This window comes from Triticum urartu, chromosome 7 (assembly GCF_003073215.2).
Source record: "Triticum urartu cultivar G1812 chromosome 7, Tu2.1, whole genome shotgun sequence".
In the NCBI taxonomy this organism is placed as follows: domain Eukaryota; kingdom Viridiplantae; phylum Streptophyta; class Magnoliopsida; order Poales; family Poaceae; genus Triticum; species Triticum urartu.
Window position 1 is genome coordinate 179978811 of NC_053028.1, and position 10636 is coordinate 179989446.

Sequence of the window (10636 nt, forward strand, 5' to 3'; positions counted from 1 at the left end):
TAGGCACTTTCGAACATTCTAAGAAAACATGCAATAAGAAACAACCGAATCATCATATTAATGTTGACGGGCGAAATATGATTTTCCAAATACTAGTATAGCTAATGCACAATTATTGTTGAATTTGCAGAATTAAAGTGAGTAGTACTAGTACTATATGTGTGCGCGTTAATTAGTGTGCAGTTAAAACTCAATCTACAAGAATCCGGCTGAATTTTAAAGTTGTAATTATGGCATTTACTTGGTATAGAAGTCAAAGCTGTAAAAAAATAGAATTAAAAAAAAACAGAGCGAAATCACACTGTTTACTTCCACCTCTACGGTAGCAGCCGTGATCCGATCTGGGAGGAGAGCTGCGGCAGCAAGGTCCGCCTCTATAGGACCAACCCAGCCGGCGTCACCACCGAGCTCCGGAGGGGGGAGTCCGGGGGTCGGCATGTATAGCAGTCTGCAGTGGCGGATCTAGGGGTGGTGGGGTGGGGGCCATGGCCCCCATATACAATTGGTAGATCTTTTTTACCAGTGCATTCATATGTGTATTCAGTACTTTGTTAACTATTTGTAACGTGTTTTGAGAAGAAGAAAAAATGCTACCCATTATAATGTTGTCCCCACGATTGTCAAGTTCTAGATCCGCCACTGGCAGTCTGCGCCTCGTTGCCTACGGCTGAGTCCGGAGGACAACATGTGCAGTGTTCGATGAAATGCCCAAGAGAGAAAAGGCTTGAGAGAGGAGTGTTGATGATGACACGTGGGCCCGTGTCCAACTTAACGGTCAATCAAACGGAGCTGACCTGACAGGCGGGCCGCGGATGTCAACTTCAATGTGAGCCGAACGGGTAACCAGCGTTTCTTTGCAGCAAATTATACTCAAGTTGGTAGGCATCACCGCATCAGTCAAGCAAAAATAACGTTGTAGTTTTTGAAAACCATGACCCAAATTGCGGTAGTTTTTTCCCCGCTATTTACTTGATTTTTTTTACTGGTTAATATTACAAGTGTCACAAATGCACAAGTAAGAGGATGAAAGGTGGAATTCACCGCTGGTCGACACTTGTACCACACACCCCAGAGGTCATCCACCACCACCACCACCATCCCGGTCGGCACGCCGCAGCGGGAGTGCCTGCGTGCGGCCTCCGGATCAACAACATCAGCAACACAGAAGCGGCCACGCTTGCCGGAGAGCGCCAACGACAATGACCTTGCTGCCGCTGCTGCAAACTTCACTTTGCTACCTTCCAATTCCGCCCTCCTCTCCTCTTCTTAAGAAGAGGTCAACCCAAGCGGGCATGGCTCAGGCCCAGTCGCACACAGCCCGCGCGCACAGTCGCAAGCATCCAAAACCCGCAGCCGCAGCCCAGCCGGCGACGGCGAGCCATAATATACCAAACCCAAACCAAGCACACGACACGACCCAGCCAGCATCGCATCACCATAGCGTCGCGTCGCGCGCTCCTTCCCTTCCTTCGCGTCCACGACCGTCTCCTCCTCCTCCTCCTCCTCCTCCTCTCAAGCTTGCAACAGCCGGAGCTACATCTCTACAGGCCTCGCCGGAGATGGCGGCCACGCCGTTGCTGTCGGGGGAGGACACGACGACGCCGTTGCATGGCGTCGTCGTGATCGCCCTCCCGGACCACGCCGACGGCGGGGGCCGGGACGCGTCGCGCAGGAGCGAGGCGCCGGCGCCGGCGGCCCTGGGACGGGCGTGGAGGCTGCTGCGGCTGGCCACGGCGCCGCTGGTGGTGCTCGCGGCGTTCGCGGTGGCGGCGCACTGCTACGGCCTCTACTCCTTCTCCTTCTCCGGGGAGGAGGACTGGAAATGGGGCGAGGGGCGCGCCTCCTCCTTCCTCCTGCCGCTGCACCCCAAGCCCAAGCCCGCCGCCGCCGGCGTCAAGGCCGCGGCGGCGGAGAGGGATTCGACCACGGCCGTGCTGCCGGAGAGGTGCGTGAAACAGGCCGGCGCAGGAATTCGAATCCCTTTCGCCTAAAGGCACAATTTGCTCCTTTCCGCCGCCTGGATTCTTTTTGCATCCTACGACGGAAGGAAGTTTGTTTCTTGGCCTTGGGTTGGTTTGGTTGATTCCGTGCGCATTTGGTTCTTGTCTTCTCGGAGTTTCCCAGTCGCATTTTCCAGGGACTTCGGTTGGATCACCATTTTTGTCACTTTAATCTCAATCTGTTTAAAAACTTCTCATCTTCGCTCTCGATTCCTTTATTTTTCGCATATTAGTGTGTCTTTTTCTCGTACACTTTGCAAATTCCACAGCACGAATATTCTATTAAAAAACATATATTTTTAAACGAATAATAATTTCACATGAATAACCTATCAAAAGGAAATAAACCACACATGAGTGAGTTGAATCCTTCCTTGCAGGAATTAGTCAAGGTAATTAACTAACTGGCCCAGCAGGGATTTGTTCTTTGGAATGTTGCATCTCTGTCCTGTCATGCTGGGTTTATAAGCATATTTGACCGTCGACATATTAAAATAGTACTTACAAGCCTGTATTTAGATATAGGCATGTCGCTACTGCTAGTATAAACCAACAAGCAAAGACTTACACCGTCGACCTCACAAAGTCAACATTTTGGTGTTCAGATTAATCTTTCTGCTCGCATGATTAATCTTTGACAAAGTCCTGTTCTTCGATTCTGTTGCCTATTAAGAATACGGTGCAATTTTCGGTACTAACATGGCATTGTTCTTCTTCTGATTGTTCCACCTTTTAATATGCAGGCAGTACTACACTTCTGTAAACATTGGCAATCCTGCAAGGCCCTATTTTCTTGATATTGATACAGGGAGTGCACTCACATGGATCCAGTGTGATGCTCCCTGCACAAATTGCACAAAGGTGAGTGCCATTTTCAGTCACATTCCATCATGATCCTGATTTCCAAAGTTGTGTTCCTGATCGGCTTCGTATCTTATTACAGGGGCCTCATCCTTTGTATAAGCCCGCAAAAGAAAACATAGTTCCACCTAAGGATTCACATTGTCAGGAATTGCAAGGCAACCAAAATTACTGTGACACCTGCAAACAATGCGACTATGAGATCGCGTATGCGGACCGAAGTTCCTCTGCCGGCGTGCTTGCGAGGGACAACATGCGACTGATCACCGCGGACGGTGAGAGGGAAAACATGGACTTCGTCTTCGGGTACGGCACGCCTTTTTCCGATAACCAAACCTGTTCAATCTTCAGAGATGGGTGGTGATGTCTGTATGCTAACAAACTGCCCATTTTGTGTACCATCTGTTAGGTGTGCACATGATCAACAAGGAAAGCTTCTGGACTCACCAGCAAGTACTGATGGGATCCTTGGCCTCAGCAACGGGGCAATGAGCCTCCCTACCCAGCTAGCCAAGCAAGGGATCATTTCCAACGTTTTCGGCCATTGCATCGCCACGGATCCCAGCAGTAGTGGCTACATGTTTCTCGGTGATGATTACGTTCCCAGATGGGGAATGACATGGGTTCCCGTCCGCAACGGTCCAGAGTGAGTCTCCCCCCTCCCTTGTCTGAAGATTATTCTCGCATGTGGCCATCATTTCTGCCATGAATAGCATGGTACCCCGCGTCGTCTTCGGCGGGATACGGCATGCCCCGCTTGCGGCAAATCTTCAAGAAATCTTAACCAATTCCTGTCGCTCTCAGGACTCAAACTGCAAATGGAAACTTTGCCCAACTGCTCTGCAATGTTGCTTTGTTCTTTACTTCTTTCTAACATTTGTGTCGCTTCCACAACTGAAGTGGCCCCTTTTTTTCAGTAGCCATAGCAATTGATAGAGCATCACACCGTCGAATTATAGTATATTCATGCATTATGCTGTGAAAAAGATCTCCCTTGACCATACATAAAAACATTGCGCTTCTTGTGATCCATTATATGAAAATTCACTTTGTTGAGGTTAGAACGCGTATCTGACTGCAGTTTTGCATTTTGTGTACTGTCAGGGACGTGTACAGCACGATAGTACAGAAAGTGAACTATGGAGGTCAGGAGCTTAATGTGCGAGAGCAGGCTGGGAAGCTGACTCAAGTGATCTTCGACAGCGGGAGCTCATACACTTATTTTCCGCATGAAATATACACAAGCCTGATTGCTTCGGTGAGTTTTCGCAGTAACTCTCCAACAGATGAAACAAGTTCAGTTAATTCCATGCTGCATATACCTGATTACGATCTTGTAATTCAACAGCTCGAAGCGGTCTCTCCAGGCTTTGTACACGATAAATCAGATCAAACGCTGCCTTTTTGCATGAAGCCTAATTTTCCAGTGAGGTAATGTGCTGGAAATCTGTTAGTTCTCAAAACATCGTTTGGTTTTTTATCATCGCAATGGATGTAGAATTAAAACTTCATACTTTTCAGGTCTGTGGATGATGTGAAGCAACTGTTCAAGCCCTTGCTCCTGCATTTCAGCAAAGCATGGCTTGTGATCCCAAGAACGTTCGCAATTTCTCCCGAGAACTACTTGATCATCAGCGTAAGTTCACAGGAAACCCCAGTAATCACTTCAACCTCATTTCCTCTACGGAGTTCATCGCCATCATACTTTTCCTGTACCTCATTTTCAGGACAAGGGCAATGTCTGCCTAGGGGTGCTTGATGGAACAGAGATTGGCCACAGCTCAACAATAGTAATTGGAGGTAGCGACCGGTCGTTTGTGTGCCACATTTCCATGGCTTCACTAACCATCTCTGTCAAGCTCACCTTTCTCTCCCTTTGCTTGTTGCAGATGTTTCCCTCCGTGGGAAGTTAGTTGCGTATGACAACGACGAGAATCAGATCGGATGGGCTCAGTCAGACTGCAGCAGGCCACAGAAAGCAAGCATGGTTCCGTTCTTCCTTTCGAGAGCATTGCGCAGTCAACTTCTTTAAATGGCACAGGCAGATGATCGTCCCGTGTTCGCCTGACCATGCGCTCACCTTTTCGACGCGCAATTCTGCGACCGAAGCTGCCATAACCATATAATGGATGTAGTTAAACAAGGGGTATAGGAAAACCAAATTGGAAGAAAGGTGAATAGATATAGCCAGTACCTGTAATTTTTCTCTGCTGTATATATACCAAAGAAGCAGAACTCTGCATACCTATGGGTATGCTGTAGAGTATATCTCATCCACTTGTAAGACTAAGTGGTGAAGCATATCAATTTCAAATGAGTAGCAGTTATGTGATTTCTGATTTATTTATTTCTGTATTTTCTGTCCAATATACAGGAGTTTTTGGTTGGAATATCGCGTGGAGGCTACACATAATGTTTAACTCAAGCAACATAAGTCTCATGTCCAAACAAACCTCACCAACACATGGAAAGCAACATCACACCTTTGAGCAGAGTGTAACAAAGCATAGAAATGCATTAAAAGCAAGCTCACAACAAAAGCATTATGGTGACTCATGAGCAAACTAAAACACAGCTACCTTCCCATCATCAGGTAGGTCAGGAGACATCTCTCTTGCACACATTATACATGACATTGAGCTGCGCGTGCAACTACCAACTATCGAACAATAACATGTTATTTACAGAGTGCTTCAACATGTTAACATTAGAAATACAAGGTTCAACAAAGTTACCATATTGATCAACTTAGTGGCGGCAAACAGGAGCTCCATTAGCAACGCACCCTGTCAATGTTTTCATTGCACACACACACGAGTTTTGTATTATACACATGTCATTGTCCAAAATTATTAAACAAACTGAATCACAAAAGTGAGTGCCAAGGTTTCCAGGTGGAGGGACCTTGCAGAGTCATCGTCGATGTCAACTCTTCAGCCCAACAGACTTGCATATTTTAGCGAGAAGCCCGCCATTATCTATGCTAACTGCAACAGGCTCCTCCACAGGGTCCTTGAAATTAGCCTTCTCACTCAGCTCCTCAAATGCGTTAACAACATTCTGTAACCGGGCAACAAACTCGATTAGGAGCGAGGCAAATGTGGCCAAGGACAAGGCACTTGCACTTTCATATGTTTTTGACTCCTCGTCTTCGAGCGGCAAGTTTGGATGGAATGATCTGCGTGCAGGCCAGGATAGTAGCGTCTTGTAGCCGTCTATAGTTGCTGATGAATCATATCGGCTAAGAAACGAAGCAGCAGCAAAGCTCTTATAATGCTGAGCCGCAGTTTGATCGGCAATAGTAGGCTCCGTCACTTCATTCTTATTCTCTTTTGCCGCCGCGCTGTTGCCATTTATGGCATCTTTTATTCCTTCAGCTCGCTTGCTAGTGTCCCATCTTTCAGTGTTCACCAGAAGATATGACTTCTCGTCAATCTTTTTTTGCAACTCCTCAGCTGCCAAGTGAACTTCCAGTAGAATATCTGAAGACCTCAACTTGGTCATTGTCTTCACATTGTCTCCAAGCTCGCGCAACACCTTAGCGCCTTCTCTGCCCACTCTATGAATTTCTGAAATGAAAACCCTTCTGCTTTCTGGCGGTGCCTACAATGAAAATCAAATATACATTTGTTTAGGTAATAAATGCAGAAGTTCAACAGGTTGTCGAGTAAACTAAATTAGCAAACCTGAATTTCTGAAAGAATGCAACCATGCAATGCCATAACCGCAAAGGAACAGTGCCTCAATGCTCCACCAACTTTAGTGAAACCCTTCCAAGGATAGTTCCTCGTTTTGTACGGACCATGGGGCGGTTCCCATATAGCAAAACCTAGCTAGAGCACATACAAAAGGACCGAGTCAGAATTAACAGAAAAGGTGAGATAACCCAAATAGAAGTGTTAGCTTTAGAGCAAAAACTGAACCAGGGTTTCCTCTTGCGCTGACGCCTCGACAGCTGCCCTGTACCCACTATATAGAGGATCATCAGAAGCTTGATATACAAGAATTTTTGAAGGAATCCTTTCATACTCCATGCATTTCAGATATCCATCGACACAGCCTAGAGTGAACAGCCAAATTGTCAATGAAGGCATAAAAATCAGATGTATACTGGTGTAAAGCCCGCACTTTGCTGCGGGTATTACTAAATGTTTTAGTGTGTTTATTTTGAAATATTTATATGTAAAAATTGCATGTTTAAGCATTGAGTTGCAAAATCCAAATGTTGTTGAAGTGCATAAACCAACTGAAATGTCAAATTTTGGTAGATTGGTTTTCTGGCACAGTTAAGCAATCTTATAATTGTCACATCCTTTGGAAAGTTACAAACTGAGACATCTTAATTGTCTTTCCACAAAGAGAGATCCTTTCACCAAGGGATGTGTCTTTTAACCAAAGGACATGACTGTCCCAACTGCCAAGATCTAACGGACTTGGTCGATCCTGGATATAATCCAGCTACTTTTCTTTTAGAGTGACGTGGCTTAATGTGAATGCTACATTAGGAGACAGTTTAGGGATAAAGAGGGATATACCCTACGGCATTGCAATGATACAACAACTAATATTTTCTAACTTTTTTTAGCAATGTATAGTTGACAAATAATGTGATTCTAAGCATCATTATATTAAGGGTTGGGGTGGGGTATTACCTTCTAAGGATTTTGCAACACCAGCAAAATTCTTTGCGATCAAATTGTGCAAATCCTCTCCAGACCAGATTGGGTGAATGCCTATATTGATTCCCAGACTGACAGCAGCACCAAGAGCAATCAATACAAATCTACTTACAGCCGTATCAGTGAACTTCCCTGTATTGTACCCAGAGACCATGACATAAACGAATGTCAACAAGAATACACGAAATCCATATTCATAAGGCTTCATCGTTGGGTGTAGCTTTGCCAAGTTTGTGATAAAACCTAGCAGTCAAAAACATAAAAGTAGAGGCGTACAAATTAGATACACCTGTATAAAATGCACCAGGAAATGATCGCAGCATGCCCCAATGCTTACCAACAGTAAAGATGCTTATAATAAGGATCACTTCTTCCAATGCACCCAAGTTTTTGGACAATTCGGCAACTGCTAGAGCAAGCCCTCCTGCAGTAAGAGTTCCTAAACCCCTATTGAAACCTTTGCTCAATGTTGCACCTGCATAATAGCGGACCAGGTTACTGAAGGGGAATTCCTACTATTTGCAGGTGTACAAACAAACAGAGCACCATATTGAGACCTAGGTAAGACAGAGTGATAAATAACTGATGTTTTATGTATTGAAATGGTATTTTGAAGACCAGAAAATTCACATGAGAAAGAAACAATCTTCAGTGCGAGTGTGCATCTGTGTGAGTTCTACAATCGGTACTACAATGAAGGGTTCCAATCATTCAACTAGAATCTCTAGTAACAGAGGTTAGCGGTACTTCCAAACACTCATTGTGAAAAGTTTACAAAATACAACTAGGTAAAAAAAACATAACCACTTCATATATGGAGCCAAACACCTCATTGAGCAGGCTAAGGAACAAACATGCAAGCCATGAAGCCAACAATATAAAATTCAAAAATACCACTACCATTATGATTGACTTCTGCATCACAATGATATTATGGAAGACCAGCAAGCAACATCCCAGGAAATAAGAATACCAGTTGAGAACTACAGGTGCCTTTGGTCAAATACTAGTAGTTTGTCTACAGAACAACATTCATTTCTTTAGTCATATGTATTTCTACCATTCCGTATAGTAAGTTCAACAGCAGGTCTAAGATCAAAGTGGTCCCAAGTACAATCTCCAGCAATAAAATTTAGTGGTGCTTCCCATCGCTCATAGATAAACTAATGACGTTTTCTTAAAGAAAAAGGTAACTAGATCACTTTCTAAGTGGTGGCCCAGAGCCTAAACAATACAGAAAAGACAGAATCTACGGGTGATCAGTATAAATTATAGGAACACCACTAGATTAATCTGCCTATCTCAAGTTCCGATAGTAGCGTGCACGTTTCTTGCATCACCAGCAATAATGGGAGGTCAATTGACAGGAGCTGATGGAAGACAAAATTCTGTGTCCCTTAGCAGTGAAATATCTCACTCTAAATGATGTTGATACAGACTTCTCTTTCTGATTGAGAGGCTCTTGACATAGACTTTACACTCCTGAAATCTAAGCCTGACAGGTTCGCGTGTTCTTCACTGCAACAAGAACTTCTGATCCGCATATGTGAGCAGAATCGCACGGCAAAATGTTTACCCTAAATTAAAATTGACATGCTCAAGTCACTGATGCACCCGGGCATAAAATGGGCACATGACAGAGGCCTAAATTTATCATTACGAGATCAAGTCACGGGGAATGTTGAAGAAAGTCAAGGAGTTTTCCCCGAGACCTCGAACCAAGAATGGCACAGTACAGAAACCGTCGCAACGGAACGGGGGAAATGGCGGAGAAGCGGCGTGGACTGGCGCGTTACCGATGCTGAACTCGAAGACGACGACGACGGTGAGGATGGCCCAGACGGAGTGGCTGACGATGTCGCGCGGCTCGCGGAGGAAGACGAGGAAGGAGATGAGGGCGAGCGCCAGGCCGACCTTGGCCGCGAAGACGGGCTTCCGGCGGTCGGCCCGCGCGAACGCCCACATCTCGGCCGCCCCGTCGCAGAGCGCGCCCCACGCCCCCGCCACCGCGGCGCCGGCGCGGCGGAGCAGCCCCTGCTTGGGCCCCCCGTCGCCGCCGCCGGCCTGGGAGCCCGGCAGGCTCCACGCCGACGAGAGCAGCGGGACGTCCCCCCGCGCGCCCCGCTGGTCCTCGAGCGTCGACCACAGCGACCCCAGCTGCGCCGGCGGCACGCCCGCCGCGCCCGCGGCCATGGCCGGATGGATCTGCGAGGGCTTCTGGAAGGATACCGCGCGCGCGTGGGTTCGGATTTCAGGGTGCGCAGTGTTGCTCTCGGCCTTTCTTGGTCGGCGGCCGCGCCCGCGTGTCGCGGTCTCGGCTTATATGGATGGACTCTGGTCAGCCGTGGCGTCACCCCGGCGGCTGCCGCGCGACGCGAAAAGCTGCGGAGCCGGGGAGGGGAAGGGAAGGGACGGGCGGAAAGCGCCATGGGGGGCAAAAGGCCGCATTTTTATATGGCGGGATGGAATCCGGCGAGCGGCTGGCCGCCGTGCGATGCGATCCGCTGCGAGAGGTGCAAGGCCACGCAGGGCAGAATTGATCCGTCGCTTTCTCGTGATCCGGGCGCGCGTGGGGTTGATCCATCATCCTTGTGCCCCGTTGTCGGATTGGTCGGTCTGATCTGAAGAATTCCTCTTTTGTTTTGGACCTTTTTTGCTGGTTTGTGAGGCCAATTGCTCTTTGGAATCTGCCCCCTTTCGATTTCTGTATGTCGAAGGATTTTTTCAATACATTTTGTACTAACATTTTACTCAGATGGGAAATTTTCTTGTAATGTCCTTTCGCTCATAGAAATAGGTTGTGCAAGGAGGTAATTGCACCAGGATACAACAGCTTTGGGAAAATATCATGGAAACCAACATTCAAAAAAAAATGTTGGTTTGGAAGTCAGAGAAAAAACAGAAAAAACATGAAGATGTTAGGATGTGATGTTTTACTGTCATGTAAAATTCCAACTTGAAACACTCTACAAGATGTGAGACATGAAAACAACAAATTCAACAATTAATAGTGTCGTTACTGTGTTCGACACCGTTCGATGCTGATTTTGTTATTTTTATAGCTCACATCCTGTAATATGCTTGAACTTGAACTTT

The 10636-nt window shown here is 46.6% G+C and overlaps 2 protein-coding genes across 2 annotated transcripts; one reads left to right on the forward strand and one right to left on the reverse strand.

The window, feature by feature from the left end:
* The first annotated feature begins 1251 nt into the window (after positions 1-1251).
* LOC125523655 (aspartyl protease APCB1-like) lies at positions 1252-5193 on the forward strand. The gene is made up of 9 exons (XM_048688707.1): positions 1252-1945; positions 2744-2861; positions 2944-3167; positions 3271-3507; positions 3966-4119; positions 4210-4292; positions 4383-4497; positions 4589-4661; positions 4751-5193. Exons 1-9 carry the CDS (start codon positions 1293-1295, stop codon positions 4891-4893), a joined length of 1800 nt encoding a protein of 599 aa, XP_048544664.1. The 5' UTR covers positions 1252-1292; the 3' UTR covers positions 4894-5193.
* Positions 5194-5634: 441 nt separating this feature from the next.
* LOC125523656 (aluminum-activated malate transporter 9-like) lies at positions 5635-10013 on the reverse strand. The gene is made up of 6 exons (XM_048688708.1): positions 9337-10013; positions 7878-8015; positions 7514-7783; positions 6785-6921; positions 6548-6694; positions 5635-6464 (listed from the first exon to the last, which is right to left on the reverse strand). The coding sequence occupies exons 1-6, from the start codon at positions 9731-9733 to the stop codon at positions 5787-5789; spliced, it is 1767 nt and encodes a 588-aa protein (XP_048544665.1). The 5' UTR covers positions 9734-10013; the 3' UTR covers positions 5635-5786.
* Positions 10014-10636: the final 623 nt, after the last annotated feature.